Source organism: Pinus tabuliformis, chromosome 6, assembly GCF_031772625.1.
Source record: "Pinus tabuliformis cultivar Carrire ecotype Pingquan chromosome 6, CPIR1, whole genome shotgun sequence".
NCBI lineage: Eukaryota > Viridiplantae > Streptophyta > Pinopsida > Pinales > Pinaceae > Pinus > Pinus tabuliformis.
This window is the reverse complement of record NC_142292.1, coordinates 1,444,967,692-1,444,986,191: the sequence shown is the minus strand read 5'-3', so window position 1 is coordinate 1,444,986,191 and position 18,500 is coordinate 1,444,967,692. Positions and strand designations below refer to the sequence as shown.

Sequence of the window (18,500 nt, the reverse complement as noted above, 5' to 3'; positions counted from 1 at the left end):
GGACATAAACAAAAATGCTCAAACGAATTCTAAAATAACAAGGAGTAAGGTTATAAATACAATACAAAATATGCCCTTATGGCACCAGATGTCATCTTTGTAGAACAACTTGAGCATCTGGTCATTCACAGGTAATTCTAGTGGTTCACCATCCAATGTGCTCAAATGAAATGAATTTGGTCTAGCAAGTCCTCCGATGATACAAGGTCCTAGCCACAAGCTGTCGAACTTTCCATGACTTCCTGGTTTGTCATTCCTGTGTTCCGAAAGTAGCACCATGTCCCCAACCTGAAAAGATCTAGCTCAAGATGATTTATCAAAACTTTTCTTAACATTAGATTGATTTTACACATATTATCAAAAGCTTATGTACGCGTTTCATCCAATTCCACAATTTGATCAATTCTTTGTTGAACAACATCTTTGTCAATAGAGAAATGTTGAAGGAGTTGATAAGTTGGCAATTTAAGGTGCATAGGAAGAGTTACATCCAAGCCATAAACCAATTCAAAGGGACTTTTACCAGTAGCTTTCTTCTTTGTAATCCTATCTGCCCACATCACATATTTGATTTTGCTATCCTAAACCTGCTATTTTTTTGATAATGGTTATAAGATTTTTATTACTAGACTTTGCAAGACCATTTCCTTGAGGATGATAGTTAGATGAATGAGACAAGATAATGCCATACTTAAAACAAAATGATGAAAACTCTGAAGAACTAAAAGTCTTGGCATTATTGATAGTAATCTTAGTAGGGACACTAAATCAAGTAATGACTTTATCTTCATTAAAGTCTATAACAACCTTTTCAATGGCATTCTTAGTAGGAATAGCTTCAACCCATTTAGTAAAATAATCAATAGCAGTGAAGATCCATGAGTAGCCATTACTAGAATTTTCATGGAATTTCTCAATGAAATCCAGACCCCAATGCTGTAAGGGCAGGGCTGCTAACTTTTGCTTCCCAGTGAACAGTTGACAGGCTTGGCAACATCTAAGATACTTGTGCACATCAGAAGAGATTGAAGGCCAATAGTAACCAACTCTAAGGATTTTGTGCGTAGTAGTCTTTGCAGCGTAATGACCACCACAAAATCTTGAATGAAACTCAGAGATGAGCTTTTTCGATTCAACCTCGTCAACACGCCTAAGTATTATTCCTTCAAGATTCCTCCATCCAAGGCCATCTTTCATGATGCAATGCTTAGTTGCTTTCATCATCCGAATGGGAAATGGCATCAACCCATGGTAGTCATCCACCCATATTATTCATCCACCCATGGAATTTACCCATTGTATTGTAAGTGGCATCCACCCATGGTATTTGGCCATGGTATTGTGACATCCACCCATGGTATTCGTTCACCCATGGAATTGACCCGTGGTATTGTGACATCCACCCATGGCATTCATTCACCCATGGAATTGACCCGTGGTATTGTAACTGAAAAATACTATAAGTAACAAATCACATTTTGTAAAAGGACAGTTTGTCCGCCACAATGTAGCTCTTACAGTTATTCACTATTTTAATAAAAAAATTCTTTGTGGTTTTTTTATTGGAATTCTCCTCTTTTTATTCTGGCATTTCAATTTTTTAGATCTTGGGGGTCTCCCCCCAAGATCCGGATCAGTGGTATCAGAGCAGGTTACGATTTTGTGGGAATGAGGGTTTAATGCATATTTTAGTTTCAAATTTTTACAGCAATATTCAACAAACTTCAGCCATGTGTTGCGACCTCCACATATCACTTTCTTGGGCCAAGCAGGAAGAATTTTCATTTTCTCATTTTTATGCAGGATTTTTTTTTGGGCGGCGAGTTTGCAGATTAGATCTGAAACATTTGGTACAATATTTACAAAAAAAATAACAGATCTGGATTTCCTGCGAAAGAATACCAAAATTAAAAAAAAAATCAGCTGAATCGGAGTTTGTATGAGGGAGATATCGTTGATTTTAAAATCAACGATGTTGTAGAAATTTTTTCTGACGACAATTGGTGGATGGCGACTCTCCTATCATTTTTTGAAGTTTTTGTGCATAATTTTAGAAAAATAATTGTAGATCTGAGCTCCTTTTGAAAAATCACCCAATTTCAAAAAAAAATGGGCGAATTGGAGTTCGGATGTGGGAGATATCGCTGATTTAAAATCAACTATTTTTTCAGAACTTTTGTCACAACAGAAAAATTGCGGGGCGAATATGAGATTCTAGAGTGTCCAGATAAGGATTTCCATCACATGGGAAGATGGAAAATGGTCATTCTGCTTCCAAAAATAGGTTATAATAAATATTCTAAGTTATATTGACTGAGTTATGTCCATTTTAATTCTGGAGCAACTTTCAGAACGAGTTCCTATTGGAGACGTGCCCTCCCACCCCACGTTAGTAGGCACCTGATTCACATTCATTAGTTTTAGCATAACAGCATTTGGCTTGGGTTATTTGGAGACATGCCATCTCACCCCAGGCTATGTAGGCACTTGCTACTTCATCAACAACCAACATCACGGTTATGGGTCAACCGCACAAAATCCTTGTCATCGAAGTCCATTTGCTAGGTTGCACACTGTTAGTATCACAGTTGGTCACAAGCATTACAGGGTATTTCTGTCCTCGATCTTCATTTGTCATGGTTACGGGTCATCCACAAACCCACACTTCATCGAAGTCCATTTGCTAGGCCGCACACTGTCAGTATCACAGTTGGTCACAAGCATTACAGGGTATCTCTATCCTCGGATCTTCGTTCATCATGGCTATGGGTCATCCACAAACCCACACTTCATCGAAGTCCATTTGTTAGGCCGCACACTTTCAGAATCACAGTTGGTCACAAGCATTACAGGGTATCTTCATCCTCGGATCTTCGTTCATCATGGTTATGGGTTAACCACATAATCCCTTATCTTTAGTGGCTCTTCATATTCAACAAAGCCTTCGCAGGAGGGAACTTTACGTAATGGGGACCATTGCTTCTTAAGGAGGGAGGAATGATCCAAATGGAAAATGGCATCAACCCATGGTATTCATCCACCCATGGAATTTACCCATGGTATTGTAAGTGGCATCCACCCATGGTATTTATCCACCCATGGTATTGTAAGTGATCCACCCATGGTATTTGCCCATGGTATTGTGACATCCACCCATGGTATTCATTCACCCATGGAATTGACCCGTGGTATTGTGACATCCACCTATGGTATTCACTCACCCATGGTATTGTGACATCCACCCATTGTATTCATTCACCCATGGAATTGACCCGTGGTATTGTAATTGAAAAATACTATAAGTAACAAATCACATTTTGTAAAAGGACAGTTTGTCCACCACAATGTAACGCTTACAGTTATTCACTATTTTAATAAAAAAATTCTTTGTGGTTTTTTTATTGGGAATTCTCCTCTTTTTATTCTGGCATTTCAATTTTTTAGATCTTGGGGGTCTCCTCCCTAGATCCGGATCATTTCAATCTTAAAGCTCTTCTGTTATGAGCAACTAAATGGTTAGGACATGTAAGATTTTGCAAATAATAAATAATATCCTTGTACCATTCAATTTCTCCTAACCTTTAAAGCTCAGGTGAAGTTGAAGAATTGCATTGACAAATCAAGCCAAAAGCCTTCTCATTACTCTCAATCAACATGTGGGCCAATCCTTGGCCCTTAACATGCTTAGTGGGTCTAATTTCTAAATCATATTCTTGAATCTTAGTGACCCACCTAGCTCTAGTCCCTAAGCAATCAGTTCAGTTAATATATTTCTAATAGCAGAATGCAGGGCAAAAGCTATAACTTTAGAATATCCCACGTATGTCCAAAAATGCTTAAGAGACTTGACCAAGACATCTGCTTGCTTTTCCATGGTACTATAATTTAATTCAGAATTCTGAAGCGCTCTACTCATAAAAGCAATCGGCTGCTCATGACCTTCTTTATTCTTTTGAAGCAAAACAACTGCTATAGTATCCTCTGAGGCGAAAGAGAAAATCATGAACTCCTTTGAATAATTTGGGCTAGCTAAAACAGGAGCTTTAGCGATAGAACCTTTGATTTCCTTAAAAGATTTCTTACTATCATCTTTCCATATAAACTTTGCATCTTTCTTTAAAAGACTTTGAATAGGCTTAGCAATTTCTGCATAGTTTGGAATGAACCTCCTGAGAAAATTGATCTTTCCAAGGAAGGACTGAAGGGACTTAAGGTTATGAGGCAAAGGAATGTTCTGGATGGCCTCAACTCTTTCAGGATCAATCTTGATCCCATCCTTAGAGATGATGTGACCAAGTAATTTTACCTTTAGTTACTCTAAAAACAGATTTAGCGGGATTCAAGGAAATTCCAAATTCTCTACAACTGTTAAAAACTTGCCTGAGATGATCAATATGTCTGATACCATTCTTTGAAAAAACTGTAAGATCATCTTGATATATTTCAATGATTTCACCAATTAGTCCTTTGAAGGCATAGTCCATAGGCTGCTGAAAAGTCGTTCGAGCGTCAGTCAATCCAAAAGGCATTCTTATTGAGCCGAGAGACTCATTCTACAACCTAGTATGATGTGTAACGTTGTCCGTCTGTTATCAAAATTAAATTGAAATTTTGCTCATGTCCGCCGAAATAAAAATTATAAAAAATCTAAAAATAAAAATAAATTAAATAACTATACAAAACATTTAAATAATGTTGACTCATAAAAAAATTTAAATGTGAAGAAAGTGGATCCCTCTTGGCTCATGTTAGATCTGTATTTAAGATGGATCTATGCTGGTTTATTCAAATGTTCCCCATGGTGTGGTGAAAGTTGTCTTATGATGATCCTCTTTTTTTTACCTAGACTTGATTATAACCCGATAAACCATCTAGCAATGACATCATTCCTGAACCTGTTACTCTTTGCAACATGGTTTCCAAACTAGAACAACCATGATGAGTGCCTAGTCTGCCCAATAATTCCAGTGGCTAGCATTTTTTGAAGCTCTTTCTGAACCAAGGGAGCTAACTTAGGATTGATTTGCCTACGTTTTTGACAAAAGGGTTTAGTATTTTCATCTTTTAAAGGGATAGTGTGTTCCATGACATCTTCCCTATAACCTTTCAGCTCATCATAAGAAAATGCTAAAACATCTCTATATTCATGAAGTAAATCAATTAACTTCTTCCTTTCTTCCTTTGTGGTACCCTTACCAATTTTCACAATTTTCGGATCCCTAGAGGTACCAATGTTTACTTCAATGTATTCCCTTGGATCAATCTTCTTCCCTTCTCTTTTCTTTGTAGCATCATGCCTATCAAAAAGTCACTCTAATGCTTGTCGACCCCTAGGGATAGGATTCATCACATCATCATTAACACAATTACATCCTTCCTCCTTATAAGCAATGTTTAAATCTTCAAATTCTTCTAAGTTATTCAAGAAGCGAACTACTTGACTATAATCATTAAACACTTGCCAATGCTCAACATTGTCGGGAATTGAAGGCCTAAAAATAACTTCCATCTTGACTTGATCATTTACTAACTCATTAGATAATTGCAAAGTAGATGTTACCACTGCAAGTTGATCAGCATGGTTGTTCTTTTCTCTAGGGACAACTTGAAGATCAAGAGCATCAAAAAGTTCCTGAGTGTTCCAAACTGCGTTTCAATAACTCTTGAGTCTATTATTCTTACAAGCAAATTTATTTTTGATTTGCATAATGACCAAATCTGAATCTCCCTTGATACTAAGCAATTTAATCTTTAAATCCTTTGCCAATTTGAGACCCAACAATAGAGCTTCATACTTAGCTACATTGTTGGTAGCTTCAAATTCCAATCTATATGCAAATTTGAAAATATGACCAAGGGGAGACTTTAACACAATGCCAACACCTTTGCCATGCCTAAAAGCTGCACCATCAAAATACATATACCATACTTGATTTTTTAAATCAATATCCTTTTCATCCAAGGGAACTATGGAGTTAGACAAAATAACATAATTCTCAAGGCTAGGTTGTTTTGTTAGAATCTCGTTATGAGGCCTCTTGGGGTCTTCCACATGAAATATTCTTTCAGGCTCCCTATCAAGCCTTACAAAACCATTGCCTCTAGGAGAAGGAATAGTAGCATAAGTCCAATTCATTTGAATACTCTCTCCTTGATCAGAAGCCCACTTTCTCGATAGCAATATACCCTAAGCATTAGGCACATCAATCACAACGATGTCCATGGCAATCATTATATCAGGATAAATAGACAAATGCACTTGTAAATCCTTAATTAAACCATGCACTTCAATTCTCTTAGAATCCATGGCACAAATGTTGTGATAAGGTCTAGAAATCCTTAAGTTAAGCTGTTCCATGACCCTTTTGGTCATGACACAGGCCGATGCACTAGAATCCAACATGCAATTATACAATCGAAAACCATTAACAAGTAATATAGAATGGTTGATGATCTTTATTATCTAGATCCATACTTTGCAAATACACCGGAGCATCTTAATAACCAACTTAAGGAGCCTTTTCACGAAAAACATCACCACGAGGAGCAACAATAACCTTCAATATCTTAGCCTTCTGGGAGGGACTCTATTATCTTTGTGATAGGAACCAAGATCTTAGCGTTATTAATCTAACCTCCCAAATAAATATTCAATCCAGAGTTAGAATTCAAACCCGGGTTAGGAACTCTGGCAGTAATTTGATTTTCACATTGCTCCTTATTTCTCTGTTGATAAGTCAATCCTTTATCTTGAGCAATCTCCAAGATTTGTTCTGGAGAAGGCTTTTCACCAAATAGCTCAGACATCATATCCTTCTCATCATTAAAGGTATTAATAGTATAAGAAGATTGAAGATTTTTCACATCATGACTGTTTTCACATTAGAATATTGTGAATTTGGCGGTCTCTGCGCATTCGAAGGGCCCCTCTTTTGCCAAGCATTATTATTTCGATTATTCCTAGGTTGGATATTTTGTGCTTGCGATCTTTCCATTTGAACCAACCTGGCTTGCATGGCACTGATTTCTTTAGCATGATTTGACATCATCTTTGCTTGATTAATTTCCATGTTCTTAATCATTTGCGTCAATTCTTTAATAGGATCATGATCAACCTCTTTAATTTCTTTTCCTTTAAACTCACGAGATTTACTTGGACCCCTATCAAAACCTGGAATCTCAGATTTCCCAGATGCTTTCCTACATTGTTTCATTTCTTTAGCCAAAGTCTGGGAAGCCCTATAATCGTTAGGTTTAACATGTCTCAACTCATAAGATGTATCATTGTTAAATGCATCGAGATAATATTCCAAAAGAGACTTATCAATAGGTTTATAATCTTGAGGTAAATCTCTAACAATACCATTAAACCTTTTATTAAGTTTTTCCACAGTCTCATTTTCATTCTTCTTTATGGTGCTGATTGATTGCAATGAATCAAATGAATTATCAGGGTTTTCTTTAAACCAATCCAAAGCATCTTGTTCCAAAGAAAGGACAAAGAGGCTCATCTTCACATCTTCATGATTATAGTAAGGGCCTCTAGCATATTTTCCCAAACAAGAGCTAAAAGCTTTGATATGGGCTTCAACACTAATCGCATTATTGCCTTGAAAAGATGGCAACTTTTCAAGACCATTATCAAGAAGATCATGTGGATAACCTTGGATGTTAGCAAAGTTACAAGGGGCGAACGAGTCCATGATGTCCTACTCAATCGGGTCTAGAAATAGCAAATGGATATCAATGATAGCTTCCTCTCCAAGATTATCAAGGAGTCTACGAGAAAGACGCTTGTGTAGACGAACTCTAAGAGCCCTTTCAAGTTTTGGAATAGGATTATACAAAAGACTTGGATTCCTTCTAGTAGAGATCCTTGCAGAAAATATAACAAGTGGAGCTGCCACTTGAACAGGAACCTAACTCTAAAGACCCAATATGCTAAGAACTGAAAGTTAGTGAATAAATTGAGTCAAAGTAAACCTATCCCCGGCGAAGGCACCAAAAAATGTTGTCGCCTAAGATGTACACCTAAGTGCGGGAAAAGTTTCTAACTCCGCAAGGTATAATCTTCAAGGCACAACCCTCAGAGTAGGGGCTGTCAACTAATCCCTACTCACTCCATTTAAGCTCTCTCCTATATAAGCTAAGGGGGGTAGTTCCTAAGGATAGTTAGAAAGGGAAAACTTGTTGCAACAACAATAAATCGAGTCAAAGTAAACCTATCCCTGGCGAAGGCACCAAAAAATGTTGTCGCCTAAGATGTACACCTAAGTGCGGGAAAAGTTTCTAACTCCGCAAGGTATAATCTTCAAGGCACAACCCTCAAAGTAGGGGCTGTGACCTAATCCCTACTCACTCCGTTTAAGCTCTCTCCTAGATAAGCTAAGGGGGGTAGTTCCTAAGGATAGTTAGAAAGGGAAAACTTGTTGCAACAACAAGTCTAGGAGACTAAGGGCAAGACAATTATTTATCTAAGCAACTTGATAAAAATTTTATTTAGCAAGTTTGACTACTAAAAGAGCAATGTAAATATTTAAGAGACAATCTCAATAAGATCAATAAGACAATGACTAGATTAACAATGATAAACCAGTGCCTTATAACAATGCTTAATAGAGATTCAACACTTGCAAAATATAATAATATTTCAAGTCACAAGATAAATAATGCTGCAAGACAAGTATTAGTATAGGAAATGGCACAATATTAAAAGATGAGCAGAAAATATAACTTGCAAGAATGAAAGAAACTTGTACTTTGCTTTTAAAGAGATGCTCAAATAAAAGTAACAGTATCAATGGGTAATGAGCAAGGAAATTAAATGACAATACAAGAGCAGTAATATAGTATTGCAAGTAAAGATAGAGTGCTCACAAAATAACAATATGCCAAGTTAGACAAAACCAGATAGATGAATGCAAATTAAGCAAGGTGGAATGCAAAATCTAACTCTAGAATGCAAATATTGATGCAAGATTTCAATGGAATACAATGATAACAATGTTGTTTTAAGGAAAGTAAATTGTCAATAAACTTGTAATCACAAAGTAGATAAATACTTCAAAGCACAAGATTACCAGCTAATGAAAATAATCAATGAAACAATAGGAAATACTCACAGAAATAATGATGATTAGAATGTTAGGAATAATTACTCAAATACCATTTAAATGTGCTAATTAGGTGTGTTCTTTACTTATTTAGACAGTTGAAATAAGCAAGAAATTTAAATGATGAAAGCACAAATTTAGGATGGCAGATGAGATTGCTAACTAAACAATTAGGAAACACTACCAAATCTAAAACACAAATGAGCTTAAGACAGTAGATACTCAACTTGTAATTCAGACCAAAATAGCTCAAAATAAAAAAATGAAAAGATGCAAAATGAGATCTAGAAAGCAATACTAAGGAAACTGATCTAAAGATCAAGTTAGTAATAGCAAGACTAAAGAATCAGATCTAAAACTAATGCAATAAGAGAAAAATTAAGACACACACGAGATTCCTCCTAAAAGAGGAGACAAGGATGCCAAGGGGTGAGGACCCCAAGCTCCCTCAAAAAACAAATCTTTTATTGAAATGTTACAGAGAAGTCCTTCTTGTGACAGTGAGTGAGAGGACTTTAGAACTTTTTGGAGAAGGCTTACAAAACCAAAATGCCTTCTTAAGAAAATTACAAGTTTTTTTTTTGAAGATGTTACAAGAGAGACCCTTTGACACAGAGAAGGGCTCTTTTCAGACTTAAGTAGATTTACAATGATAAGAGGATTTAAAATAACTTTTCTCCTCAAGCAATAATGTTGATCCAATTACAATCACAACTTCAAAACACCCCAAGACAAGTAGGTCAACCTTAAATCACTGCCTCCAAACTTTGATGAACTGATAACCAATTTACTCACTGCTTAGAAAACCAAGACCTCTGCAAAATCTGAATTTCAAACTCAGAAAATAGATGAGTTTTCTGCAACAACAATGGCTTGAAGTTCAGTGAATGGTTCTCCTCAGTTCACTGCCCCAAATAGATGAAATGACTGTCAAAAAGACCTACTGCTTTGGCAATGTAGAGGCAGCAAGGGCCCTCAGCCTAGATGATTTAGATGCAGGTGACTGAGGCAAGTATTGAACTTGTGGCAAGAGGGGAATAAGCCTCCCAAAGAGAACTTTCCTGGCCCTGTCAAACAAACAAAATATTATACCAACAAAGTTTATGCCAAAAACAAATGATAAACCCCTTTTCTAGGAAAAAGAAAGGCTGGAAAATTTGACAGAATTTGTATAATTAATTGTGGATTTTCTGAGACTTAAATTCTAAAAAAATTATGTGATAGCTTTGAAGTAAATTTGTTTCAAAACAGAGAGGGATTGCAACCCTCCTTCAAGCCCACAACTGAGAGGAAAGAAGCTTCCCAGCCCTTGCAATTTTTCCTCAAAATTTCATACCAAAATCCAATTTTCAAAATACCAAATCCTATCCAAATTTTTGATGAGAAAAAACCCTTCAAAATTCAATGATTAGCTCTGCAAAATTCCAATGATTAAATACATAAAATCTGAAACAGGAAAATAACCTAAATATTAAAAACCCTTCAAGGTTAGTGACTAATCTAACAAGAGAAATCTAAATGTTGAGTCACAAAATGAGTATCAAGGCTGGAAAATCAAAGCCCAAGCTAGATTTGCAAACGAAAATTTTGAGAAATAAATTTGAAGAAATTATTTACAAAATTTCTGAAATGGAAACCCTTGTCAAAATTTAAAATTTTGATATTTGAAAGGGGATCAAATCCTAGCAGCTACTCTTAAAATTTATTCGATGAAATTCAAACCCTTGGAAATTTGGGCTCAAAACTTCTGATGAATCCCTGCCAAATGAAGGTTACAAATTGCTGCAAAAAACCAGATTAATGAAATAAGCTTGAGAACCCCTTGAGAAAGATTCGGTTTAGAGGCAATGGAGGCCTCTAAATATTTGCGGCTGCCCAGAAAAATTTCAATTGGACTCAAGCCACAATATTTTTTTATTTCTCCTTGATCTATTGGGTGAATCACCTTCAAAAATAAAACCCTTATCCCTCCTATTTAGAATCTGCAAAGTCAACAAAACAAAAACCAAAATATACAGAAATTTACTAAATCTATACCAAGAAAAATTATTTACAAATCTACAAGGACTATCTTGAAGAATATGAGTCCAACCCCATTCTTCAAATAGCAAGTAATAGCTCTAGATAGCAAATATTATTTAAGCACAATGATTTAAAAAGAGATAAATGAGATAAATAAAATTTCCCTCTAGCTAAGGTCTAGAAACCCTGCAACAAATTCGTCAGATAAATCCTTCAAGTGAAATAAAGTGGATTCTCCCACTTCCTCACTCAAGAGTTGGTTAATTTAAGCAAAAGTATCCCCTCACGTTTGATATCTAATTCAATTAGATGTTTTCTAGACAACTCAGAAAATTTTTGTTAGCTTCAGATGAGACATGAAAAATGTAGTGGAAGAAATTTCTAGCAACTTGAACGGAAGTACACTAGCCACTTCCAATCTTAAAATATTTTCTAGATCTAATTACCATTGTAAGATAGCTATACACTAGTAATTCTATGTAAGCAAATGAAATAACAAATAAAATCACCAGCAAAGACCCTGCAACAAATTCGTCAGTTAAATCCTTCAAGTGAAATAAAGTGGATTCTCCCACTTCCTCACTCAAGAGTTGGTTAACTTGAGCAAAAGCATCCCTTCACGCTTGAGATCTGATTCTATTAGATGTTTTCTACACAGCTCGGGAAAAATTTGTTAGCTTCAGATGAGACATGAAAAATATATGGAAGAAAATTCTAGCAACTTGAACAAAAGTACACTCGCCACTTCCAATCCTAAAATATTTTCCAGATCTAATTACCATTGTAAGATAGCTATACACTAGTAATTCTATGTAAGCAAATGAAATAACAAATAAAATCACCAGCAAAAAATTAAGCTCAAGAATTCATTACCATATTCATAAGAGAAGAGCCACAATATTTCACCCCAAAGACTTGTGTATTATTATTTGAAAATAGAGAAAGCTTCAAGACCAAAAAGCCAGAGCACATCATCAAGAAATGTTACAATGAGGAGCATATGCTTCCTTATATAGAAAAAATGAGAGCTCTAGAGGCTCTTCCAAGTGAATAACGGTAGTTCCATGAAGGTGCACAAATTTAACTTGATCTTGGTTGATTAAATGCTTGATCCATATCAAAATAATCTCCACCGTTGATTGCTTCAGAAAAAATTCGAATTCCTTAATGATTCATTTTTCTTGGTCCAAAATTATTTATTTATTTATTATTATTATTATTATTTTTTGATCTTTTTTCCTTGAAAATCCTCATTCCCTTAACCAACTTGGACGATAAATTCGATTTTCATTAAAGAAACGATTTTTCTAGGAATTAGTTCATTTTTTCTAGGCCAAAAACATTTTCTTGCTTGATTTGTGGAGATTCCCTTCTTGGGAACTGCACATTCATTTTTTTATATTTTTCACTTGGAGAAAATTTAGTTTTCTCATTTTTATTTTTTGACGAAATCCCGACTAATTATTTAACCACTCTTTTGCCGAAAAACCAAGTATAAAAGTTAATTAATTTTTTGGCTTAAGATTTTAATTTATTTTGTCCAAAAAATTAATTAATTGATACTAAAGGGTATTAATAATTTTTTCCACTCTTCATTATTTAGGCCATGGTGTCTAAATATGAGGGACCATGCACCAAAATATTTTCTACATCAAGATATTATAATTAATTCAACCCTTGAAAGGGGAAAACACTTTTAGACATAGACCCTTAATAATTTATCCAATTATGCGACCAATATGTTTTAGTAGACCAAGTGACTTGTAATAAAATAATTTAGTCAATTAGTTTAAATTACTCCCAAATCACTTTTATAGAAGACTCTACTAAGAACACTAGGACTCACTTAAGACCTTGACTATAAATTCCACCCTAGCTTTGGGGTGAGGTTGGATTGAAAAATTCTGTTCTTCATCTTTGTTTAGAAACACAGATGAATCAGTGAGACGAAAAACCTCCTAGAATGAAAATCATCACCAAAATAATAGGCTTACTTAGGTTGTTACATATACATATGGTTTTACTAGGATCATTTACATTACAAACATTGCAAAATGGGTTTACAACTCTGATAGACTAATGACTGATGATGATGAATCCTAAATATTTGACTGCTCAAACATGATGGATTTCAACGTACCTCAGTATAGATCTCCTACAGTCCCAAAACTTTTTTGAAGAAGGAAAACCCTCTTCACTCATGGAAGTTGGATGCTGTTGGGAGACCCTTGCCACTAAAGGAGATATTTATGGGTGAAAAAACACTCCTATCTCCCTACCAAAAAAAAGGGTCATTGAAACACCCATAAAAACTAGGGAAAACAGGAAAAATTGGGGAAATCACTGCCCATACCTGCAAGTTTGCAGCTGCTGGAGAGGACTCATGAACAGTGGAGAAAAATCGATCACCGCTTGAAAAAACTCGCTTTTCTCCTCCTCCTCCGCACCTAGAAACCCTTTGCTTCTCCTTAGAGCTCGAAATGCATTGCTGTGCATGCAAATGATCCAAAAAAACATCAAAAGCTAATTTAACTCATCCCGGCAGCAACCTGTGATTTTTTCCATCGTCTCGGGAAACAATTGTGACTTTTAGGATAAAATTGGGAGTTTTTCAAATCAAAAACTTGGTGATAAAATTGGCACTCCGAAAAACTGGCAAGTCGCTAATTTTATCAAGACTTTTGCAACTCTGAGCCTGGCTTTGCGTGTGTGTGGGGTGACGGGGGGTGTGGGGATTGGTAGCTGATTTCTATTGCTGGGTCGAAAACTACTTCTTAGCGACCAGTTTCGTGGACTTGCATTTATTTACAGATAAGTATTAATAGCCATGTCTGCTGGAATGCTTTCTGTTTGCAATATGACGCGTTCTGCGTTGAATTCAATGGGAAATGTACGAAATTTGATTTAGAATATGCATTATTATTCCACTAGTATATTGATTATGCATATGAATTCAAAATGGTATTGCTTTTAGTGTTTGTATTTTAGCCCAACAGCTGGGTAATTGAAGAATGAATTTTTCATGGAGTGCCCCAATGGTCAAGTAAGGCATCTGTATATGTATGAAGAAATGAAGATGATGTACTGGATCTTTTCCAGGGCTGCATTTGCAATATGATGTGTTCTGCGTTGAATTCAATGGGAAATGTATGAAATTTGATTTAGAATATGCATTATTATTCCACTAGTATATTGATTATGCATATGAATTCAAAATGGTATTGCTTTAGTGTTTGTATTTTAGCCCAACAGTTGGGTAATCGAAGAATGAATTTTTCATGGCGTGCCCCAATGGTCAAGTAAGGCATCTGGATATGTATGAAGAAATCAAGATGATGTACTGGATCTTTTTCAGGGCTGCATTAAAGGTTGACATTGTATGGGTTGTATCCATGTGAATTCTGTGGTAATTCCTGTGAAATTTTGATCTATGTAAACCTCAACTAACTGCTTTTGAACAAATCTAGTCACACTAAATTTGGGTTTGTCTAGGAAAATTAAGGACACTCCTCAAAATGCTTTTGTTTGAAATCAAGCCTGTTTTGAAACCACTTGCAATGCTTCATATTGTAAAATATTAGAGTGCACACCAAATTATACACAAATAAAAAAACTTTCATGAATTATTCATTAAATAGTCAGAACATTAAGAAAATGGTCCAAAATATGACGAATGATGCACAGATATATGATAACAAGTGGAATCACACTGCTTTCAAGTAACAATGGAACAGACACCCTCTGCTCTGTAAACATTAATGGGGGCACTCTATCGCCCGAATATAAGGTTTAACACCTACGGTTCTACCCCTTAATTATGGTAGATGTGCCCACACATGTAATAAATAAATTTATGGGTGTACAACAAAATTGCTGATCATATAAAATGACTGGACTCATTAGATTGACTTGTATGGATCTGCTAGCCTGTGAGAACCTCTAATATCCAATAAAACAGTAAACTTATATGTTATACATGTCATTTATTGTGCTAGAGGCACATTTTTTTTGTGGCATTGTGAGCATTTCATTGACAGAATTTAGCATGTTAATGAAAAAAATGATGGTAATTGAACATGAAAAACTTGCGTATTGTAATACTTTCGATTATTTGAAAACCCATAATTGTTGGAGAGAGTATCGTTAGGGTTTTCTAAATGTTTTATGCTTTTTCATTTGCAGGTGAATGATATCCATGAAGCAAACATATGTAAAGTTATTCCTAAAAAGTTTGTTGGTTCAAAGGAAATTGTACCTATTTTTTGTAGGAAAGTGGTAAGTGTGACATATTTATGCCTTTATTTTCTTCATATTTTCAGTTTTATTACTCTCTCATGTGATTTATGTAAATTCCCCATGGTTCTCTTTCAGTATAATAAAAATCTTTGGATAAAAACCTGTTTTAATTTTGCTGAATGCCTTTTTTCTATTCGCAAGTTATTTGGAGGCATAATTGATTTCATATAGAAACAATACTAGTTTTGTGCAAAAAGCAGATATGATAAACATACACAAGTGACAAAACCATTATTGGTTGGCAAAATTACGAGGTATAACCATTGTGGGTTATTTTCAATTGGTATGTGTTGTCGCTGCCTAATCCACACCTTGTGTCATGTGGAAGAAATCTTTAATCCACTAGGTGTGGCCTTGGGGGCGAGTCTCGAGTAGGGCTAATTGTCACTCTACCTCTACTCCTTTGTCTAGGCTAACTCCTGTTGAGAAATCTAGGGCATTAGCATTAGTTGATTTCTCTTCTATTAGTGTTAAGTTATGGTATGTTCTATGCTTAGTGCAATTTACTTCAATTTCTTCTTATTAGCCCAATGTCAGTTTCACTGTTTAGCAATCACATTAACATAAAGTAAAATGCGGATAGAACATAAATAAATTGACAGAAGACAAGCCAAGACAAGAGACACCAGATGTGGCGGCTACCCAGGGACAAACCCCAATGTGGGGAAACCCTTTGATCAATTCTTCTATAATCCCTTTGATCAATTCTTCTATAATCTTCAATAATTCAGCAGAGAGAGAGAAATAGTACAAATATACAATTCTGTAATTTTATTACAGCAGCAGCAAAACCTTAACCAACAAAGTCAAAGCTGGCCAAACAAGTCAGAATTGACCTCCAATAAGCTTGGTCAATATCCCAGTCAACTCGGCCTCCAACAGCAAGAAGAGGCAGCGCAAAAACTGTCTGAAAACTCAGTCAAATGAAGGTCAACAGAAGACAACCTGCAGCCAGCAATTAGGGCAGTCAATGCTGGTCAAACCTGATGTCAGATCACCTCAGTTTTTGTGCCAAAATCTGCGGCCTGCCAAGGAGAAGCAACCACACCGAATCTGCAGTCCAAGAGGAGTCTATGCTGGTCAAAGTGTCTTTCTGCAGCCCTGGTCAAACTTGGTCAACACAGCCCTAGCTAGAAATCACTTCGTCCTTCCACATTTGTGAGAGAGATGCTGCTCCTAGATTTGTACCCAATCAAATAAGGAGAGAGAAGAATGTGAGATGAGAGATGAGTGAATAATGCCACAAGGTGTCTTCTTTTTATATGAATCGTTGAGGATGTGTGCCACACATTTTGTTGCTGGCCGACCTTGACAAATTGTCAAGTATATACAAATAAATTCATATCTCCATAAATACATATCAAAATTGGATGATCATTAGATCAATCCTACACCTCTTGACGAGAGGAATCCAAGAAAAATATTAGCTACCATAAATAAGATGACCCACATGGAGTTTGGCCCTAGTTGCCAATTTTAACACTCCCTCTCAACTAGGGAGAACTCCATCTGCTAATCCATCTGACCGTCGGTACTATCTCTGCCATCAAATGCACTGCCCTGCACTGCTCGGCTTTGCTCTGCTGAACTATGAAGAAGAAGAAATGATCGAGGATGTATCATACCATCCTCTACTGACCCGAAGTCAGTCCCAGATAAAAGAGAGTGCTCAATAGCGCTCTTATTGACCCGAAGTCAGTTCCAGAGAGTGTCATACCACTCTTACTGATCCCAGATTAGTGCCAAAAGAGAGTGAGCTATATCACTCTTATTGACCTGAAGTCAGTTCCAATTGATCCCAGATCAATGTCGTTCATCCTAGCATAGGGAGTACGGTAGATACATGATGCGTCCATCGGTACTACTATGGTCCCTAACCCCATTTCCCTACTGATTGGCCAAATGAGAGGTACTTCCCATGAGTCCCAGACTGCATGGATAGGATGCCTCTACATGAGAACCACTCATCCTGTCCATAAGTTGCCACGGGGTATCACAAGGGAAGGCTGAGCCATTCACCCTGTACACAGCACACCACTAAGGGAGGGTGAGTTGCCCTATGGTCGCTTGTTGCTCCAAGAAGTACACCAAGCCCCCTGGAGCTCCCAGAGCTCAATGCATGCATCATACAAGACCCTCGTAAGAGGGTCTCTCAACGACTCCAAGTCGTTCTCGGAAAGTCAAGAATTTGACCTTTTCTAGGGGCTTCGTCAGAATGTTGGCGACCTGCTTATCTGTACTGATATGATGGAGAGCCTTATTGCTCCTCGTTGTACCATATCCCGGATAAAGTGGTACTTGATATCGATATGTATGGAGCGATCATGAAATACAGGATTCTCGGATAAACGAATTCCACTCTGGTTATCACACAGGATCGTAGTATCCAATGTATATCCAAACCATAGTTTTAAAACTCCGACTTCGACTCCAACTCTGACTCGGCCGAGGATCGACTCCGACTCCGAAACGGTAATGACTCGGCCGGCTCGATTTCAGTGACTCGGTCGTTGTAAAAAATACATTAAATATTTTATTTATTTATAAAAAAACATAATTTTAAAGATTTTCATTCATGTTTCCAAACACACAACATTATAATATAGATGGAAGACAACATATGATCAAAGTAGGCTCATGAACCAATCCATTATATCAAAATGGTACCCAATGGCAATACATAGTCAACTGTCATACATGATCAAAGACTCAAAACAAAATACAAATAACCAAGGAGGCTAGAAATGGCCTCTACAACAAAAGTAAACTGTGATGGTGACCAGACTCCAATACTAGTACTACTGGCTAGTAGCTACTAGCCAGAGGAGCCAAGATCATCTCGACCAATCTCTGGATCATCATCATCAGAGTAAGATAGGGGGCCCCATGGCTCCTCATCATCATCATCATCTCCAACTGCAACTGTAGAAGTGGTACCACTAGCAGGCTGTGCAGCAGATGCAAGCTGAGATAGAGTAGATATGCGGCTGCGCTTCTGTCGTGGCTGAGCAAAGGAAGCACCTACAACTGGAGTCCTTGCTGGCTGTGAGACTGAGGCTGGTGGATTGG

General features: G+C 36.6%; 1 protein-coding gene across 2 annotated transcripts in view; it reads left to right on the top strand.

Annotated features, from left to right (window-relative positions):
• The window catches only part of PDR2 (phosphate deficiency response 2), a 214,403-nt gene that overhangs the window by 24,228 nt on the left and 171,675 nt on the right, over positions 1-18,500 (top strand). For both annotated transcript variants that reach the window (XM_089427506.1, XM_089427499.1), the window contains exon 3: positions 15,318-15,410. In XM_089427506.1, the coding sequence (XP_089283632.1) occupies positions 15,318-15,410 (93 nt within the window). The remainder of the gene's footprint in view (positions 1-15,317; positions 15,411-18,500) is intronic.